Source organism: Limulus polyphemus, unplaced genomic scaffold (genome assembly GCF_000517525.1).
Source record: "Limulus polyphemus unplaced genomic scaffold, Limulus_polyphemus-2.1.2 Scaffold1982, whole genome shotgun sequence".
Classification (NCBI taxonomy): Eukaryota; Metazoa; Arthropoda; class Merostomata; order Xiphosura; family Limulidae; genus Limulus; species Limulus polyphemus.
In genome coordinates this window covers 61,365-83,140 of record NW_013667592.1, presented here as the reverse complement: position 1 = coordinate 83,140, position 21,776 = coordinate 61,365, and the positions used below count along the sequence as shown (strand labels likewise).

Genomic DNA, 21,776 nt, shown 5'->3' with positions numbered 1-21,776 from the left:
TTTCTAGAAAATCTGACATTGCTAATGATGGCAAATGGTAATCTTAAAGCTTCAAACAATTTCTAGAAAATCTGACATTGCTAATGATGGCAAATGCAGCAGCAAGTGAATTCTCATCGTTACTAGTAAAGCAAAAGAACACAATTTCAAGCAAAATATTGCTTTCCACTTGGTTCGACATACAATTCACATCAAATTCGAGCAAAAATTATAACAACACTTTGCTGCATGCTTTGCTATAACTACATAAAAATACCAATTCACACCGGCAAGATCATATTACTAAAGCAGCATATTAAATGATCAGACAAGATTTATTGATTAATTTGATCGAAGATTTTTGGAAAGAAAAAAAGAAAAAAAAAAGAGTAAACTCACAGATAAAGACAAAACATTAATTTTGTTTAAAAACTGTGCTACTAAACACACTTTCATTGAGTGCAAAAACAATTTTTTAGCATACTTTCTTGTGTACTTTTATGATAGTTCTGCTTTGTAAAATAAATGTGAATAATTGGTTAAATATTTTGTCACTAGTTTTTATCAACGTGATGTAAAATCCTTCAAATGGCGTGGTAAGTAAAGTTAGAACAATTTCTTATTGTTTACATTCAGAAACTAAAGAAATTAACCTGGAATTTAAAATATTTTCTTGTGTACTTTTATGATAGTTCTGCTTTGTAAAATAAATGAGAAAAATTGGTTAAATATTTTGTCACTAGTTTTTATCAACGTGATGTAAAATCCTTCAAATGGCGTGGTAAGTAAAGTTAGAACAATTTCTTATTGTTTACATTCAGAAACTAAATAAATTAACCTGGAATTTAAAATATTTTCTTGTAAAAAAAAAAATCTCAAGGAAGTTAATAATGACACCAAATAAACCTCTATGACTTTATACTCATTCAATATTAGTCAGTAATATGTAAGATATTACATTACAATTACAGCTGCATCAAGAAGTGTGTACGACAACATTTCAACTGCATTTGATAAGAAAACAATGTATGTATTGAAATAGTGTATAAAATGGGTATAAGATAAAAAATATTATGGTATTTCTACACACTCCTGTATGAAAGTGAACTGAACCATAGCACAGTCTCATGTTGACAGTTTACACCGTGATTGGCTGTCATTCAACAAATCAGACAAACCCAAGCCATCATAAATGCCTATAAAAGTACAGAAAGTTGTACTATATCCAGCATCAGTGCGGTGAATGTGGTTCCCACGACAGAAATGCCACATGACGAACTTCCAACAGACTGAGGCAAAACTTCAAATTTCATGTTTCAAAAGAAGATGTTGTGAAACTGATAAGGGTAGATAAAACTGTTACTGTAGATAATAGAAGTGGTCATGGTAGAAAGCCCAAACTCTTCACAAGTGATGTTAAGTAGCTCAAGTTATGCTCTTTATGTATAAATCTTGCCAATTAGCTAGCTATACAGGTGTGAATGTCACCTACAGTAAGACAAGCATAACATGGTTCTTTGTTCAATTGTTCAGATCAATTTCATGCACTTTTGGGAAGTTAAAATCTACATCAAAATCAATCGGATTCCAATAAAATTTTATAAACTTCCTATTTATTTGTTCAACACCGTAAAATGCATTAAAGTTAGATATATCGATACATTCTGCTATTACAATATTTTCAAGTACTTCTACTAAAAAAGGCCCCCCTTTCAAGGACTTTTAAGGATGCATATGCACCCTGGTGTAAGCACTAAGTGGTCTCAATGGATGTTACTGTTCAAAACTCACTACAAACCAAAATGATGAATGGGTATCAGATTTCAAACAATGGGCTGAGCAAAGCTATATGAGGGTGCAATTTACTCATGTTCAAATTGTTTGGAAAGAATCAGAGCTAGTTTGTTCAATAGTAGAGAAGACAACAATATCTCTTTTTCAACATACAAGATCTACACTGAATCACAGCCAGCAATGTTGGAAATATACACAAAATTGATGGAATCCTGACTGCTGACACATACAAGCATTCTTATACATCATGAAAAATGGAACACTTACAACCATGCACAAAGACCTGGTACATTAGAAGGTCAAACAGTAACCAAACAATTTTCACACTTTGCTAGCTTCATTAGTCTTATCATGATGTAGTACTATCTACTGTAAATCACACTTTGCTAGCTTTGTTAGTCTTATCATGATGTAGTGTTATGTACTATAAATTGCACTTTGCTAGCTTCGTTAGTCTTATCATGATGTAGTACTATCTACTGTAAATCACAGTTTGCTAGCTTAGACATCTTAAACCTTAAGACCTAATGACTAAACAGCTGATATGAACAGCATTTCAACTAACTTTGTATATTGCAACCCAGTTTATTCTTACAAGCTCTGTTATTGATCAAATGACTTGCTAACAGCAATGTTTGGCAAATAGTCCCCAGACCTGAAGATAGGTAATGAATATAGTTAGAAGTGTCCTTTATTTCTTTCCACAATTCAAACGCACTTTGCAAGCTTTGTTAGTCTTATCATGATGTAGTGTTATCTACTAGTAAATTGCACTTTGCTAGCTTCGTTAGTCTTATCATGATGTAGTACTATCTACTGTAAATCACACTTTGCTAGCTTCATTAGTCTTATCATGATGTAGTACTATCTACTGTAAAAATTTACAGTAGATAACACTACATCATGATAAGACTAATGAAGCTAGAAAACTGTGATTTACAGTAGATAGTACTACATCATGATAAGACTAATGAAGCTTGCAAAGTATGATTTACAGTAGATAACACTACATCATGATAAGACTAACAAAGCTTGCAAAGTGCAATTTACAGTAGATAACACTACATCATGATAAGACTAATGAAGCTTGCAAAGTGCGATTTACAGTAGATAACACTACATCATGATAAGACTAATGAAGCTAGCAAAATGCAATTTACAGTAGATAACACTACATCATGATAAGACTAAAGAAGCTAGCAAAGTGTGATTTATAGTAGATAATACTACATCATGATAAGACTAACAAAGCTAGCAAAGTGTGATTTACAGTAGATAGTACTACATCATGATAAGACTAATGAAGCTTGCAAAGTACGATTTACAGTAGATAACACTACATCATGATAAGACTAACGAAGCTAGCAAAGTGCAATTTACAGTAGATAACACTACATCATGATAAGACTAACGAAGCTAGCAAATTGCAATTTACAGTAGATAACACTACATCATGATAAGAATAATGAAGCTAGCAAAGTGTGATTTATAGTAGATAACACTTACATCATGATAAAACTAATAATATTTTAGCCTTATCGTGCATTACTTACTAATAATAGTTTTGTCAGCTTAGGCATTCTTTGTGACAAAAACTCATTACATAAAAAATTTATGAAATAAAAGCAAATCCAACAGAATTTACCTAGAAATATGTTTATCTGAAACAGTTTCACATGTTCTGTGCATTATTCCAGTGTGTGAATTTAAATGCATAACAAAAGAAGGTTTGTACAACATTTCTGGAGGCAAGTTGAGAGGGGGTAGTGTGGAGCTTGGGAGGTTGTTTACTGTGGAGTATTTCATAGAGCCCAACATTTTGTACTGTACCACAGGCTTGTACACATATGACCAATCCTGAAATAAAAAAAAATTATATTCTAAACAGACAGAATCAGAATACAAAAATTTCTTTCTTTAATAATGCATAAATACAAGACATAAAACTTTTTCATGAATCCCTCTAGTGTCCTGAAATTATATTTTCATTAATCTATTTTTTAAGCTTCTATGACATACCAAGAATTAACCTCATTATCATAAGGTATCCTTCAGAACAGAAACAAAACACTACAGTTAAAAAATAGAAGTTTTTTCTATCTTTTTGTCAAATTAACTTCATGATATTACACAACTACTGACCTTCATGCATTCTAATATTAACATTTTTGTAAGAAAAATTGATTTTATAAAAATAATAATTTCAATACCTTTCAATATAAATGACAATATTGAGTGTCAAACAGCAATAACTATAATTATTGCCAACTTAATCACTCGATACCAAATTGAGAAACAAAAAAAATTCAAAGTCACAATTCAACCTTTATGAAAAAGGTCCCGTTCGGGCACCATGTGTAATAGTCTAAAATGAACGTGCCACTACAATCAAGTTTCAACAACAAAAACACAATTTATTACCAATAATAACACTTAGAAAAAACTTCAACACAGTAGTTAACCCTTTCAAGATGGTCCACAGTTGAAAGACCATGTCATCTCGTTTGTTGACTCGCATTCAAACTTTTATTGAACTACTATTGCATGATTTTATGTCAATAAGTTTGGTATCAACCTGTAGATTATATTTCAAATTTTAGTACTATGCATAATCAATTTCTTGATTTAAAAGTAAATATTAAAAATTACAGATAAACATCGATTCTTGTGTGTCACATGGTATGTTGAATGCAGCACTGATTCAATTAGATGTTTGTGAAGTCAAAAATACTAATTCTATAGTTTTGTAAGAATTAGAAACTCAAATTACCAATATTGACAAGCTAGAATATAAAATAAGAACATCTTATCTTTTCTATTTCCTAAGTTATTGCTCATGTAATAAATCAAACAGTGGCACCCTGCCCAATTTCTATCCATTTTTGGAAACACTCCCTTATATACACTTACTTCTATATATGACATGAATGACCAATCAGAAGCTCAGAATGAACTCCTAGTGGCCTTCTCAGCCATTTTAACAGGAATGGACACCATTTCTTCCTTTTGAACCAATATTTCAAGGAGGTTGGGTGTGTTTTTAGTCTACTCGAAATTTCATATTCTTTCACACTAAAATACATATTAATTACTAACATTTATAAATTATAGTGGGATTCTATGGTATTAATGTAGTAATTTATGAGTTTTTAGTTATTCAAATGTATATATGAAACCTAAAAAAAATTATTTTGTTTTATATCATTCACGTGCAAAATTTTTAATGGCTTAGCAACCTATGTTAAGCAGCAACTGAGTACAAAGTCGTAATTAGAAGAGATAATTGTTTGCTTTACTTCATTATTTACTGTTCTAAGTTTTAAGAAAAATAAGTTTAAGAACTTATTTCAAAACAGCAACAATCTATACACATCTATAATGTATAATAATTCAAATGTGACTGTATTTTACAAAATACTAGTCTACTAAAACACATTGAACAAAAATTACTTTGTACAGACCAAAGTTCAGTTTTACATTATTGGATACGGTAACATGAATGCACGTGTGCCGTGTCTTTGTAACTTCTGTATTGTTAGCCAGGCATGGCTGAAAGGTCAATATAATAAATATTTATAAATGTATAATGTTATGAGATTTAAGCTATTTAATCTAAACATTTATGTTTTTATGTTCATTCTAGAATGAAAGCGGCATAATTTATATTTATTTCCTAATTTGCTCTGGTGGTTACGAGATTGGTCAAATTTACCAAACCATACAGAGATTAATTACTGAAAATAACAGATAAAATATAAAGCTTTTTCTCAAGAAATGTTTGATAACTATTGGGACATTATAAAGATTTTGCATTTGTGAAACTTAAAAATTTTCTGATGCATAAAAATATTTTTAATCTTAAAATGAAAATTACTTTGCATGTTAGATAGGCAACACGCGAAAAAAAAAAAGGCACAAGAAAAACATTGCTTTACAAACTTTAAGACTTAATAAAAATATTTGGTATTTTGCATATGAAAGCATTGTAATGTTTACTGATAATCTGCCAAATTTCATTCACAGTTGGTTACTAATTTAAAAGTTATAGCATGAAAACTATAACAAGCACAAAATGGTTACGATGTCGGTCTGAGCCTGTGCAGAAAGAGTTAATAAATAAATGCATGTGCAGGAATTTATCATAAATATTAATAAATCGATAACAACAGAATCAGGAAATAGAACCAGAAAGAAAAAAACTTAATTCCAAACAAAAATACAGCAATTACAATATCTAAGGAATACCTTTCAATAACAATATTGAATGACAAATAGCAATAACTATACTCTTCATTAGTTACTTCATGACTCTCTCTCTCTCAGTGATACGGCTTCTGGCAGGGTATTTATTCAAAGAGTATGTCATGAGAGTACAACTTCATGTGATCATAAATTTACACACTCTTCTGCTACATTAATAGTAACTGTACGTCACTGCTAGGGAAGTTGGTGTCAGTTTCATCATACATACATTTACTCAAAATACAAATGGTTCTGCAGAAGGTGAGTTATTGTTTTAATGCAACTAAAAATTCATAGGTAAACTAAACGATAGAAGGAATAATACATGAATGATAAACAAAACCATAATCATAAAAAAGAAAAAGAATTTGCTATCTCACAATTTTACACACAAAAAATACTTATATTGAAATCGAAATGAATGTTTTAATCTTAACTTTTTTTCTGATACAAAAATATGTAACACCTCACTAGAAGTTTTGGACTAAACAAAATAAAACATCAAAAGTTCCCTTAAAATTATTCATTCTTAAGTTTTTATACAGTTAAACTATGTAAGGTAACAACTTACAAGCTATATCTAGGAATTTCAGCTTTTTTTCAAGATGATTGTAAACTGTTTTCAGAGGATATAGCAATCTAGTTATTTTAAAAGTTCTAACACTGAAATAAACTTCTGGCTACTGGATGCTCCTCTGTAGATTCTAACTCTCATTTACAAAATTTACTAATTGATAGAATGATATAATGTGGTATAATCCTATAGCTTTATGCATTCCAAAGTTGCACATTCATAGTAACCATAAAATAAAATAAGAAATACCAGAATCTGTTTTCTAATTAAGCAAATATATAAGAACTGTTGGCTAATAAACCATCAAGAGTTTAGAATTCAATAACCTCAAGCTGCCAAAATGCTGTTACTTACTCTAATTGACTCAAACATTCCTGAACTTTCATAGTTAGGGCAAACATCTATTCTGTCCCTAAGTGTTGATGAGTCATTTCCATCCATTAGTGTGCCATCAACAATCCCCACAGGCCCAGAAGGGGAAGGAGTCACGTGATGTTCCAAAGATGGGGGTGTAGGGAACATCCTAATCAGGTCTGCTGACCCTAAAGAATCAAGAAATAATACAATAGAAGAAAATTATAGATTTATCAAACACAAGCTGAAATACCCATTAACTGACGGGGAATGTTTAAACTTATTTAAAACAATGCTGAATATTCTTACCAAGTACTGACAATGTATTATCCTTGTTACATTTTGCAACAGGTTGTTCCTCATAGTGATTCATCATTTTTACAGAGTTTGGAGTAGCTGGATGCTGAAACTAAAAAAAGATATAATTATTAGAAAATTTAAGAAAAGACCAGTCTTCAAAAAATATGATAATGTGGTATTTTTTTTTAATTACCAATAAAAACTATTTGTATATTAAATAATTTAAGTTTTAAGATATTTTGTTTGAAAATTTAAAACAACTGCAAAATGATGCATTATTAACACTTTATGTAAATAAAACATTAAAAAAAAATGAAGCAAATACATAATCCTAAAATATTCTGGTACGGTGGTCTTCAGAGATAGTTTGTAGATCTTATAGAATTCCTAAAATATTTATACATGTATTGGTTTTTCTCCTATAACAACCTCCTGCCCAGATCTTAAGTTTCGTTTCCAACCTATAGTTCCAAGCAACTAAACCTACCAATTCATCATTACTGTCTTCTGAGGATGACATTTCAAAAATGTTTTCCAAATCATGCTCAGTAACTTGGAGGTCTTCTTCCCTGGTAAAACTAGTACTCTGAAGGCGTGGAGTGGGTGGGGATGTAACAGATGAAAATTCACTTATAACACTTGGTTTACTAGAATCTCCTGAAAGGGGCACAGGAGGAGGATGAATGAGTTCTGGTTCTTTTGGCTTTTCTTCCTCCTAGAAATATGTATATACAGTTTAACACTTTATAATGGCACTAAAGTATTACTCAGTAAGGAATATCCAATATTTCCTTAGTGCATTATACATTTCTTCTTAGTAGCACATATAAAAGGGTGTCTCAAAATTTACAACAAGTGACTGTGGAATAAAATCTAATGCAGAGTATTTTTCATTCACTCAACTACATCAGTGACATTTTTTAATACATAATCTCAAAAAACAAAAAAAAAATCAAACCTTAATAAATAAATCAACACGGCTTCTGAAACTAGATCCACCTGAGGACGGACTCGGCTGTTCTTCAAATTCATCACTAAACTCATACGGATCTTTAGGTTTTGAGGTCTGGGGAGCCGACTCTTTTGGTTGACCTTTGAGACACTGTTGAAAACTGTCTCCTGAGACACCATCTTCTTCAGAACCTAGGCTACAAATGAACTGTTTTCGCTTCTTCTCATCAGGTTCCCTGTAAAACAAATCAGCCGACTTTGGCTTCAGACAGTATAAAACTAACTGATTACATTAAGTGACTATTAAGTACGATGTCCTTTGAACGGTGTTATTTTATGTCAGATAATATACATATTCCAAGAACCAAATGTAATAGCTAAAGCATTAAGCACAATCATAGTAATGTGATCAGCTTATGACAAGTATTTGTTTACAGCCAAACAAGAACAGACTACTCAAAGTTATGTACGAGTCTTAATATGTTGAATAGTTTCCAGGCTGTAAACTATTGCTCACCAAATAAAGACACACACTTCTTTACTATACCTGATTAACAAAAGCTCCTGATTATTTTTGGTTAGGATCAAATTTAAACTTTGAAAAACTGGGGGTGAAGGGCATGACAAAAAGGGTTCAAGTTTTTTTTTTCTAATAACTTCACTATCACATGACAAGAAGGTTTCAAGTTTTTTATAACTTCACTATCACATGACAAAAAGGTTTCAAGTTTTTATAATAACTTCACTATCACATGACAAAAAGGTTTCAAGTTTTTCTAATAACTTCACTATCACATGACAAAAAGGTTTCAAGTTTTTCTAATAACTTCACTATCATGCTAAAAAGGTTTCAAGTTTTTCTAATAACTTCACTATCATGCTAAAAAGGTTAAGTTTTTTTCCAATAACTTCACTATTATATAAAAGGATAATTTTTATTGTATTTTTTATATCTCTGCTCTATTTGTATGGTAAACAGGATAAATAAACTGAACTCAAATCTTTGTGAGCAAGTTTCAACATATTATCAGACTGGTATTTGGTAGTGTTCTATCTACCCAGAAGCTTTGGATCAGGTACAAAAACGTTCTGCTCTTGACAGAGCCATGCAATACAGGTTGAGAGCTAATGAAAATGTTTTGACTTTTATAAACAACATTCCATATTTGTTTACGTCAGTTACATTATATTTCTAGATTTGCAGTAAGGATCACTTACAGTCACAAATTACATGCAAAACATTGTATGTAAAAACCCTTAATTTTCAACCTGTTAACCACAGCAAGCATATCAGTTCATCCCAAAAATAAGTAATTAAACCAGAATGAGAAAGAAAATCCAGATAAGTTAGCCTTACTGATGTTAAAGTTAATTAACCGTGACTTAAGAACACAAGTATTCATATTTCAAATGGAATTTAAACTCTGCACAAAAGTCTTTTTTTTTACTGTACATTTTTGAAGTGGAATATGGCATTAATAATTTTTGAAATTGTCTGCTAATCTTATCAATATTACATTAATCACATGCTATTTTATATAGAAATAACAATAAACAATCTATTATAGTAACAATAGTAAGAAGAGAAATGAAATTAATGGAGATAAAAAATAATGACTTCTGAGGATAATGGTTTTTACAAAAACATTATTAAGTTGGTAACAATACTAGTGGTTCTGCCACCAGATACTGACTCCTCATGTGTAGACTGGCCATCTTGTAGGAAGTAATATGCATGTAATATTTCTTTAAATATTAATCTAAGCTACAGTGGAATTGTGACAGTAACAGAGGCTACAGTGAAATTATACCGAAACAGAGGCTACAGTGAAATTATACCGAAACAGAAACTACAGTGGAATTGTGACAGAAACAGAAACTACAGTGAAATTGTGACAGTAAACAGAAGTTAGTGAAATTGTAACAGTAACAGAAGTTAGTGAAATTGTAACAGTAACAGAAGTTAGTGAAATTGTAACAGTAACAGAAGTTAGTGAAATTGTCACAGTAAAAGAAGCTACAGTGAAACTGTGACAGAAACAGAAGCTACAGTGAAATTGTCATAGAAACAGAAGCTACAGTGAAATTGCTACAGTAACAGAAGCTACAGTGAAATTGTGACAGAAACAGAAAGCTACAGTGAAATTGTGACAGAAACAGAAAGCTACAGTGAAATTGTGACAGAAACAAAAGCTACAGTGAAACTGTCATAGAAACAGAAGCTACAGTGAGACAGTGAAATTGTGACAGTAACAGAAGCTGCAGTAAAATTGTCACAGAAACAGAAGCTGCAGTGAAATTGTCACAGAAACAGAAGCTACAATGAAATTGTCACAGAAACAGAAGCTACAATGAAATTGTCACAGAAACAGAAGCTACAACGAAGTTGTCACAGAAACAGAAGCTACAACGAAGTTGTCACAGAAACAGAAGCTACAATGAAGTTGTCACAGAAACAGAAGCTACAATGAAGTTGTCACAGAAACTACAATGAAGTTGTCACAGAAACAGAAGCTACAAAGAAGTTGTCAGAGAAACAAAGCTACAATGAGGTTGTCACAGAAACAAAGCTACAATGAAGTTGTCACAGAAACAGAAGCTACAGTGAAATTGTGACAGAAACAGAAGCTACAATGAAATTGTCACAGAAACAGAAGCTACAGTAAAATTGTCACAGAAACAGAAGCTACAGTAAAATTGTCACAGTAACAGAAGCTACAGTGAAATTGTCACAGTAATGGTTTCAAGTTCTGTAGCTGTTTACACAAATTATGTCCTGCAATTAATAGAGTGATGTTGAAGTAAAAACAATAACCCTGTTTATTCAACACACTACTTACCAGGTTGTATTGTGAAGACTTGAGAAATCATACAAACACTTCCTTCTTTGAAACTCAACCTCTTCCATATCCTCTTCCTCGTGGATGGATAATACAGGCCTCTTGATGACTTGAGCAGATACTTTTGGATGAGGGGACACATGAGGTGGAAAGATTAATAATGCAGACTGACTTGATTTTTGATCATCGGCGGACAAATTACAATAAGATGTAGTAGGTAATGCTTCAGAAACTCTGTGATTATCAAACTGGACTAATGGATTGTGGTAGGGTGACTGAAGTACCTGAAAAATGAAATTTATTTTTACCAAGACTGAATTTGTACAGTAATGAAACCGTAGAACAAGATGATTATTTTCACTCTTTACCCTTGGCAAGCTCCAGCTGGGACTTTGCATGTGAAAAGATTTGCTTTGGTCTTACTTTATTTCTTTCCCTAAAGGTTTTTTTATAAATCTCAAATTTCATTGTCTCCTTGAAGACACATTTATTCAACCAGTGAGATATAGTTAATTTACACATAATAGTATGCAGACAGTTTTAGAAGCAAACATCTCCAACAGTCTGAATGAACACACAATCCTTTTTAGGTATTAACAAAACATGACTTGTCACTTTATTTGATTTATATAAAAATGTACAACCAGTTTTTAATTGAGAAACTAGCCATATATTGAAGAGCAAGTGAATCAAATCTTAAATTAGCAATTCTAAATATTTTACTTATAATTACTACATGACTTATGCAGAGTTTCTGCAGATGTATACATTTTATTTTGGCCAACTTGATTTTTTTAACACAGGCCATATAAAAACAAAGTTTTAAGATACCTGGTCCATTGCATATTTTTCTTTTGGAGTGTTTCCTAAACTTATAGCTGTGACAACTGCAGGACTCTGAGGGTAATGGTTTTGCTGTTTGGTCTCTGGGTCATCTTTAACAACAGGTGGATGAGGAGAGAGCGTAGGCATAGCTGGGTCTGAAGAAGAGGATTGTGAAGTGATACCTTCATGATATAAGGAAGTTCCTGGATGCGATGACTCTATAGCCACAAGTTGTCCTAGTGATGTTTGTAACTGAGGTAAGGTAGTGGGGACTTCTCCAATGACACCTGTGTTTTTTGTAACAAACATACAGTTGGAGTTCATTCCTGAAAACTCAGAAGATACCACTGTAGCTGGACTGTCTAAACTTTCAATAACTGTGTGATCTGACAGGGTATTCCTTTTATGGTACGGTACAATACCCCTGGATCGTTGTTGTCCTTTCTCTTTGTCTCCCCTGCGTGATACAGACGTAGGATTGGAAGCCATACAGTTGTTTACACTTGAGTTTATTGAATTTGCACAGACAGAATTCGTTACACCTGAACACAATCCAGGTTTTCCACTTGATGATTTCATTTTAGTTTTACACCTGAAAGACAATTATTTTTTTAGCCATAAAAAGACATTAATAAAACAAAAGTACTACCAAATGGTTCAAAAAGTCAAATACATTTTTCTGCAATTCATTCAGCAATTTATCATACAATTTTTGCCTCATTAATAAAAGAAAACATAATTGTTTTTATTCTAAAGATATAAATGTAATTTTGATTAAACATGTTAAGTCACTGAATTATTGCATTTTTCTTTTATTATATTTCACGTTAACAAGATGTATACAAAACTTAATTATCACCAATTAGAAGAAAACTAGAATTCAAATAAAACCGTTTACCACTACCTATTCACTTGCACAAGGTTCCTGAAAACTCAAGAGATAATCATGACTGATTCTTAAAAGGCCTTGAAGATAACAGTATAATAAAACAACAAGGTATGGGTTCCTGAAAACTCAAGAGATAACCATGACTGATTCTTAAAAGGCCTTGAAGATAACAGTATAATAAAATAACAAGGTATGGGTTCCGAAAACTCAAGAGATAACCGCGACTGATTCTTAAAAGGCCTTGAATATAACAGTATAGTAAAATAACAAGGTATGGGTTCCGAAAGCTCAAGAGACAACCATGACTGATTCTTAAAAGGCCTTGAAGCTAACAGTATAATAAAATAACAAGGTATGGGTTCTGAAAACTCAACAGATAACCACGATTGATTCTTGACCCTTTCACTGTTGCTGGGATATATATTTATCATTGCTCTCACCCCTTCACACTGCAATTGGGACAGATTTTGCAACTGTCATTCAAAATTGCCATGCATGATGTATGGGAGTAAAATCAGTTGAAAAGTATTTATTGGCATCCCACCTAATGTTGATATATGGTTTCCCTTAATGTTTCCCACTCAGCCTTCAGTAACCAACAAGATGCCTAAGCAGAATGTATGACAACTGCGTGCTAACCGTGCCAACATTGCTAGAGCAGGGAGTAGTAACCCTAATTACTATGTAAGTATGCTTGATGCACTTGATTCAGATAGCTTAAAAAATAGTGAAAGTGATTCAAGTGGTGTTCAAATGTGTGAAGATGAAGAGGCAATGAGACAAGAGGATGCCAGCTCTCCATCTAGTGATGATAATCAAAATAATGAACCTGGACCCTGCAAAATAAGGTGAAAGCAGCATCGACAATGGAAAACGTCTGTCCCAGTTGCAGTGTGAGGGAGTGGGAGCACTGAAAAATATTTGTCCCAGCCAGAGTGAAATTGGTTAAAAGGCTTTGAAGACAACAATAAAATAACCACGTAAGGGTTCTGAATACTCAAGAGATAATCATAACTGATTCTTAAAAGGCCTTGAAGAAAAACACATAATAAAAAACCAAGTAAAACCTTTTGACGCTAATAAATCATCAATAATACTGAAAACAGTTTGATAGAGAAGGGCCTAAAGATGTAGTTCTTATGCAAAAGAAGAGCTTTAGGAACATTGTAAGTACCGAAAGCAGAAACATCCAATTTGAGAACATGGTTCATTAAAATTCCATTGTCCCATAAGACAAGAATCTTCAGGTTCTGAGTTTTCTTGGACTGGAGGGTGATGATGCATGATATTGTCCTGCCAAGCACCAGACTTAAGTCGATGTGTAGTGATGGTACAAGCCTCTTCGGGAAAGAAAGGAAGTTGGTGGCTCGGTATATGGGTGACGCAACCAGACACAGGAACACCACAATTAGGGGTCATTTGTAAAGTACTGGCTAAACAAGACGTGTCACAAGGTGAAGTGGGCGGAGTCAAGATATCCATGAGGCCATTGGATTTCTGAAAAGGCTGTGATGGGGTGTGAGTACTGGCAGCTGGAGCTCCTCCTTGAGAAAAGTTTGTCATCACTGCTTCATCACTCTCAGTGATAAATACGTAACAGGACGGATACTTCATTTTCACCCCAGCTAAACAAGTTATTAAAAAATATACATATCACTACATTGCATCAATAAATTTGACACATAACTAAAATGATATTTAAACATTGACACAAATAAAATTTACAAAAACTGACTTTGTCTTATCTTGACTAACAATGTTGTAAAATTATATTCAAAAAAGAAAATGTACCTTCAAATTACTGGATCAGTCAATATGGATCTACGTATAAAAATATTTCTAATATCATTCAGCTGTAAAGCCAACAAAGAATGTCTCGCATAAGGATGCTGTGTTATAAAGAAAACTGACGAAAAAAATTTAAATACCAATCATATATGGCAGGACCAGCACTAAAGCGCAAGGAAAAAAAATGTTAAAGAAATGTTGAAAAAATTTTTTTCTTAGAGGGCGCTTATTTATAGTTTCAAATGTATTTTGGAATTTTTTTTAAATCAAATTTCTCTTTAAACTTCATTAAATAATACAATTTTGTACAAATAATTGAATGTTATGCTACTATTTACAAAAATAAAATCTGAAATCCAATAAAAGATAAGTTCTCTATAATTTTTTCAATTCACAAATGTGATTTTGCCTTCACAATAAGACAAAAATGGCACTGGTAGGTAAAGGGGTTAATAACATATTTGATAGGCTTAATAGTAAATATCTCTACTGACTGAGTAGCAAAGCCAGATTTGTAAAAATGGCAGTCAAGAACAACTTATTAAAAGCAGCCTGTAACACCACGGATATCAAATTTTAATTGTTTATTTACTCAAATACTATAGATTTTGCTATGACAAACACATACCAACTTTGACTTCCACTAAACAAGGCAAGTCATCATCACTATATGATTCTGTGTAACCCAGTGGATAAAACTGTTGCCACTCGACTAACAGCTGCTGCGTTTCAGGATCATTTTCCTTGTACGTCTGTCCTGTCAAGGTTCCTGCTAACCCATATGGACTAAGAATGACTGAAAAAAGAAATATGTAAATTTTAATTACAAATCAGTTCATTAATTAAAAACTGACTTTCTTCAACCGTTATAGACAATTTAAAGTCACTAAAGTTTCAAAGTATTTATTGCATTCAGATATCAACTGTTGTCATAGTTATTTAAATGATCAGTCTTATTATTAATTAGCTACTAATTTGTTTTATTATTACTGCCATCTTCTGTTTGTAGTGATAGGAGCCAGGATTCAGTTCTGAGTCTTCTTGTTAGAATTGGGTCTCATCCCATTATAGCCTGACTCAATTAATGATCTGAATAGTTTTAGGAAGGGTATCCAGGTTTTGCTGACTACCATGCTAAGATGACTAACTGATAACACATTTTGTCAACCATTTAAACAGTTAGTTCGGGCAAGCTCTAATGGTTGTGTGTGTGTGTGTGTGTGATCCAAGTTAAGTGAATAGTGCACACACCTTTCTAACAAGACCCATGTTCAAATTCTGGCCCCTACCACCCCTTCTCAAGCTTCACAGAAGATAGCTGCAGATTAGAGGCCAAAACATAAGTTATAACCTAATTATCATCTAGTAATCTGAAAATAATAAGTAATTAATACTTAGACTTTGGAGATAATATAAGGTACTAACCATGTACAAAACAATTAATTCTCTCACTACTAGCTTGGTTGAATTAGCCGAGTTCATGACTACAAATTGACTTTTATACTTTCAAATATGTTCTGTGTGTATCTTTACAAAATTTTACAAGCTTTCAGCAAGCATTAAGTTTTTTGCAGATAAAATATCAGAATTTGTAATAAAATATTTTCACTAAAAGTTCCTCCATGAATATATGAAGTCAAAGTGTTGACCACCCCAAGTGCAAAGTAATTTTCATGTTAAGATTAAAAATACTTAAAAAAATAGTCAAATTTCATTTTCATAATCTCTCAAACCTATGAAATGAATTTCAGAAGTTTTTGTTTTTTTTCTATGAGTAAAACTTTATATTTTAACTGTTATTTTCTCTATCCTAACTCTATACGAGGTTGGTCAATTTGACCAACCTCGTTACCATCATAAAAAAACGAAAGAAATAAAATCTAAATTACTCTATTTCTTTCTAGAATGACTTCAAATTATAACATGAAACCACATTTGTTTATCCTAAATAGCTTAAATCTCATAAGAGTATACAAGTTTCCTTTTAAATGTTGTTTTATTGCCCTTTGAACCATGTCTAACTAGTATTCCCGACACAGAAGTTTCAAATCATTTGGCTAACATGTAGCTCATGTTACCCTGTCAAAATACATAAGACATGGGCTACTCACGAGCGTACCTTGTGAAGCATTTTATTATTTTGATTATTTATTTTACCTAACCTTATCTAATGTAATAAATTTCTAATTTTTAAATTTTAGATACATTTACAATAATACGTAAAGAATACTCACGAAAAACAAGAAATATGTTTTTTTTATTTACATTGCCTATTCGACAAGAACTCTTAAAAATTTAGCTAAGCTCGTTGAAGTGCTTCCCTTGGGAATAAAGTTTGAACTGGAAGTGAAATGCATAGTTTTCGTACAAAAAAACAATGCAAGATATTATATCATTTAATAGATTTAAACTTTGGCTTTCTATTGGTTATAAATAATATAGTATTAAATATCAGAAAAAACTATTGGCAATTTGTGAAAGAGAAAATGTAACAGGTGGGCATGGCAAAAGAAGTCTTATTTTCTATTTTATGGCTCTGTAACCAAATAAGAGTGAAGGCAAGAAAAATTATGCTCTTCCTGAGTAATAACAACATTATAATGAGTAATTTATGTTAAATTACATACTTCTCAGAGGGGTGGTAAATAAATTAGAGAAGAGAGGATACCTAGAGAGCAAATGTCACAATTCTCATACTAGGTTGAGATTGAAGGTTTTGAAAAATATTTCTTTATACAATTAAGAATTTAAAACTTATATAATAGTAAAATTTGATTTATTAACTATCTTTATTTTTTCTTTTTACAGAGTTTATTCGCATACCATGACAATAAATTAGTTTAATTAAAGTTTGAAAGTAACTCTAAAAAGTCGTGGAGTGCACTTTGAAGAATAACAATAACTGAAATTTGTGATATTAAGACCATCAAGAGGTAAAACCAGTTATAAAGTAACATCAATCACCCATGTACTGCAAATATTGGTCATTCAGTGCATACTTATAAAAGAACATTTGGTGGAGATTTTTTACAATTTTATATTTTTACAGCTCATGATATTTCACTTTAATATGGAGTGTGGTCATCACAAATTGCAGGGGCAACATAAAACTAGTGCTGTGTGTTCTTAAAATCAGTGTATTGATAACATTTTGAAGTATCTTGAATACTTTTATATGAAAGAGCCATTTCCAGGGCATTTTTAGAATTTAGAATCCTATGAAAGAGTGCAAAAAAATCTCTTGAGAGCACCCAGTACATGCTCCAAGAGGTTGAAATCTGGTGAGCATGAAGGTCATTCCATTTGGTCAATTCACTCTTTTACAAAGAAATGTGTTTACCAGCTTAAAATGATGAAGGTGGGTATCATCATTAAGTATACTGAAATCAGAGAAAAGTGCACCACCATATCTTGATGTGATCCCTATAACATGTGAAGTTACCATTCTGCAACATTACCAGGTTTGAAAGGGGGGGGGTCACTAATGTTTTCTTATCACACAATGGGAATACTTATAGAAATTTTGTGAAACTAAGTACAAGCTTACTAAATTGTACTTAGTTTCAGCTTTAAAAACTTTGTATAATTATTTAGGATTCTTATCATTTCTTAGGTTTTGAAATTTCCAAATTTTGTACTGAGACACAGTTGTGAAAAAACATTAAAAATACTTCCTTTCATCTTAAATTTAATTTGTTTTTCACTGGTGATCAGAAGGTTCCATTTTATATATCCAGTCAGTTTTAACATGATATGTATTCATTGACATACTTCTTTTGATACTTTACCTTGCTGATAAGTCACCAAAAATGATAAAGATTTATCAGTACCCTATGATGTAGCCTTTCACAATAGCATCACCATTATCTTTGTCAGGCTAGGTAGCAATATTCTTGGTTGAGATCAATTTATATCTAATAATTCATTTTTAATAACTAATAAGTTATATTAGTTTGTTTAATACATTAAACTTAACAATGATAAACTAAACAAACTCAACTAAGTTTATCTGATGTTGTCATAGAAGAAAATTTCCGTAAGTTTCAAACAGACAAAATTTAACATAAGAAGAATGTCTAACGTTAGTATAATAATAATATAAAAAAAATTCCCACATCTGTGATTAGTTCTTAAGTCTGAAACTTTCCAGTGTTCACTCCCACAGGAGCTCCTCATTCTTTGTATTTGAAGCATCTGTGTTTCAGATATGGTGACATTTACAAATTATAAATGGTCAGTTATTATGTCATTAGGCTGGACAGTAATAGATGATATTTGCTTTTGGATAAACAACATACATTCTTTATCCAAAAGCAAACAACCTCTATTACTACAATTATCACATATGAAATCAACTACAAACTTCTGATAATTATTACTCCAAAATAACTTTGACATTTCAAACACACTGATAACAATATGCATCCCCATAAATTCTGAGATATCTGATGAAACATTTTAATCCTTTATGTGTGCATCTTTGTCTTGTGATCAAACGATTGTTGATATAATCAGTGTGACTGGATTTAGTATTTTCCCACTTGTTTTAGAGATTATTGTAGGGTTAGTTTCTAATCATGCATTTGGTAATCCAGTGAAAATTTATATTTAAGATTAATTAGGGTATTTCTTATTCACCTGTATGGCCATATCACTTTGTTGTTGTTTTTTTTTACAACAGAATAGCTGGCCACATACCTGTAACCTCTGACTGGTGGGTCTGAACGGCTTGTAGATGTTGCTTGGCAAGACGATAAACAGCTGGAGGATGCCTGACATCAACGCTTGTGCATACTGTGCTCTCCCCATGGACGAAAAAATTGAAAGCAAACGAAAACTGCCAACTGTTAAAAAGAAAAAAAAGTTGAAATAATCCTTGAAGAAGTCTAATTCAAACGTATGCATAAAAATCAACTTACTATAAATTTATTATGAAAATTCTAACAAGCAGTTATAAACGTTTTTTCTCATTTTGTTATTTGTACTTAGGAGCTCAAAACTATACAATTACATATTTCATACCTGTAGCCTTAACTGTTTTAAAACAGTTTACGTTAATTTTTTTTATATTTACTTTCTACCATCATACCACGTGTGGTAGTCTGTGTATTCACCTAATGTCTTACAAGTTTTTTGTTGTTTTTTTTTTATCAAAAACTATTTAAAAACTTGAGTGTTTGATTCCGTTTGGTTGCACAGGTAACAGGTACATCAATTTTTACAGACACTGGCCCTAAAGTTATGAAGCATGATACGTGTTTGATAAAATACTTGTTACTTCAGTCCTTGTTAAATACTTACCACATTAATTACGTTAACAAATTTTGTTTTTTATGTAGTACTTTAGCAGAAAACCAATCAAAGTATATATGTAAATAAACAACAATAAAATGACAAATGGTAACTTGTTTCTCCACACACACCAAAAAAAAGTCAAAACAACTATTCGTGCATTTATTACAACAATTACTTCTCCAACAAATAAATTTAAGACTGAACTGTAACAAACTACTTTTGTCTCAGCATTAAGGTTCATACACAGGAATCTTATTTATCAACTGACTTTGCATCTGAAAATTGTCTTAACTGTTTTCAACTGTGAAACTTAACAAATGTGTTTATAAGGTATTATAAATAACTATCATTGGCCTATTCTGTTTTGGGTCAATCAGATAGAAAGAAATTCAACCATAAAAAAGTACTGATGTTAGAACAAGAGTTTATAGAACTCTTCCTTTCACCATAAAGATTGCTTCTAAAATGCATTTGCAAATTCAACATTATTTACAAGCTTTTACTTTTTTAATTATATTTTAGCGCCAAAAATTGTAATCTGGATCTCAACAAATTGGTGTACAAGTGAACATAATCTCAGTTGTTGTTGTTTTATTTCATTGAAAATACGAGTAGTTGTTTCATTCTCTAGTATAAATACTTAGGCTATAAAAATATTTCCTTTTCACTCTGGCTTTAGCTTCACCAATGATATAAATATCAATAATTTTGTTACATAGACTAAGACAGTTAGCCAAGTTAGATGGAAAAAAAAGGTGTTACAATTAGGAATTAAATATACTCCTATTTCCTGACTCAATGTACAGATTATAATAAAACTTTATTAAACACAGAAACACCATGTAAAGGGGTTCCTAATAACCACATTTATTTCCAGAAAATACTGATATATCTATTTATTTTTGTTGTTAACTAGCAATCACTCACTTAAATCATGAAAATTACAGTAGTTTACTATACAGGTAAGATCCCTGACACATCTGGAAAAGTATGCATAAACTATAAAGAGGGACAAGGAGAGATCATTTAAGCATTTTGCTACAGTTGGAAAGGTTGAAGGCTGTACAAGCAAGGAGTTACACAGAGCCAAAGTCGAGCAGAGTTGGGTGATAATCATCAGCTAAACTCTGTAAGCAGCTTGCTAACACTGTTTATTACCTCTTAATCCTTCTTCAATTTCTTCTTTTCGTGATTATGGTCCTCTTCTGGAATGCCTTTAAAATACCTAGTTAGTATGTGGATTTTGTTCTTTGCTTAGGGCATATATTTGTATCATTACCTTTTTCAGAGATAAACCTTCTTTGACCTCTTTTCACAACTTTCAGTCATGGGTATCTCAACAAGATCACACCCACATCCGCTGCACTAATAATATTCCGAGCATTTTGCGATCTTACACTGGCAGATCAGCTTTAAGACAGATATAGTTTAAGAGTTTTTTTAAGAAGAGAAGTATCTTCACAGTGAGATTGCATTAGAGCAGCTGATGGCCAGAAGCTAATTTTTAGCAAAATATGTCTTCCACTAACCCTACAAAAGTCACTATATCTTCATAAACACTTATCTTTTTCAAGGCTGCCCTACAAAGTTTGATTTGTCATAAAAATCTGTATTTTGACAAATAAAACAGGAAGTACAACAACTTAACTGTATAAGAGAAGTTTAGAAAACACGATCTAGTTAAGTCACAGACCAATTGTTAAATATACAACACAAATGCATTTTAGAGTCAAAAATATAAATTCACACAAAACACATTAAAAGTTTGGAGACTGTTTGAATGGGTAATGAAGAAAAGTTTATTATAAATGTGCAATGTTTCGACACGATTACGTCATCATCGGGTACTAGTAGTTTAAACAGACATAGTAATATATATATATATATACATATATATATATATACATATATATATATATATATATACATACTATTAGTGGACTAA

At 31.7% G+C, this 21,776-nt stretch overlaps 1 protein-coding gene across 1 annotated transcript in view; it reads right to left on the bottom strand.

Annotated features, from left to right (window-relative positions):
* The window catches only part of LOC106465561 (mediator of RNA polymerase II transcription subunit 13-like), a 73,431-nt gene that overhangs the window by 24,430 nt on the left and 27,225 nt on the right, over positions 1 to 21,776 (bottom strand). Inside the window, exons 5-14 of the mRNA XM_013925789.2 lie at positions 19,235 to 19,380; positions 15,165 to 15,332; positions 13,923 to 14,373; positions 11,866 to 12,451; positions 11,035 to 11,318; positions 8,202 to 8,430; positions 7,731 to 7,958; positions 7,253 to 7,352; positions 6,944 to 7,131; positions 3,419 to 3,630 (exon numbers count right to left, since the gene is read on the bottom strand). Coding sequence (XP_013781243.1) covers positions 3,419 to 3,630; positions 6,944 to 7,131; positions 7,253 to 7,352; positions 7,731 to 7,958; positions 8,202 to 8,430; positions 11,035 to 11,318; positions 11,866 to 12,451; positions 13,923 to 14,373; positions 15,165 to 15,332; positions 19,235 to 19,380 — 2,592 coding nt within the window. The remainder of the gene's footprint in view (positions 1 to 3,418; positions 3,631 to 6,943; positions 7,132 to 7,252; positions 7,353 to 7,730; positions 7,959 to 8,201; positions 8,431 to 11,034; positions 11,319 to 11,865; positions 12,452 to 13,922; positions 14,374 to 15,164; positions 15,333 to 19,234; positions 19,381 to 21,776) is intronic.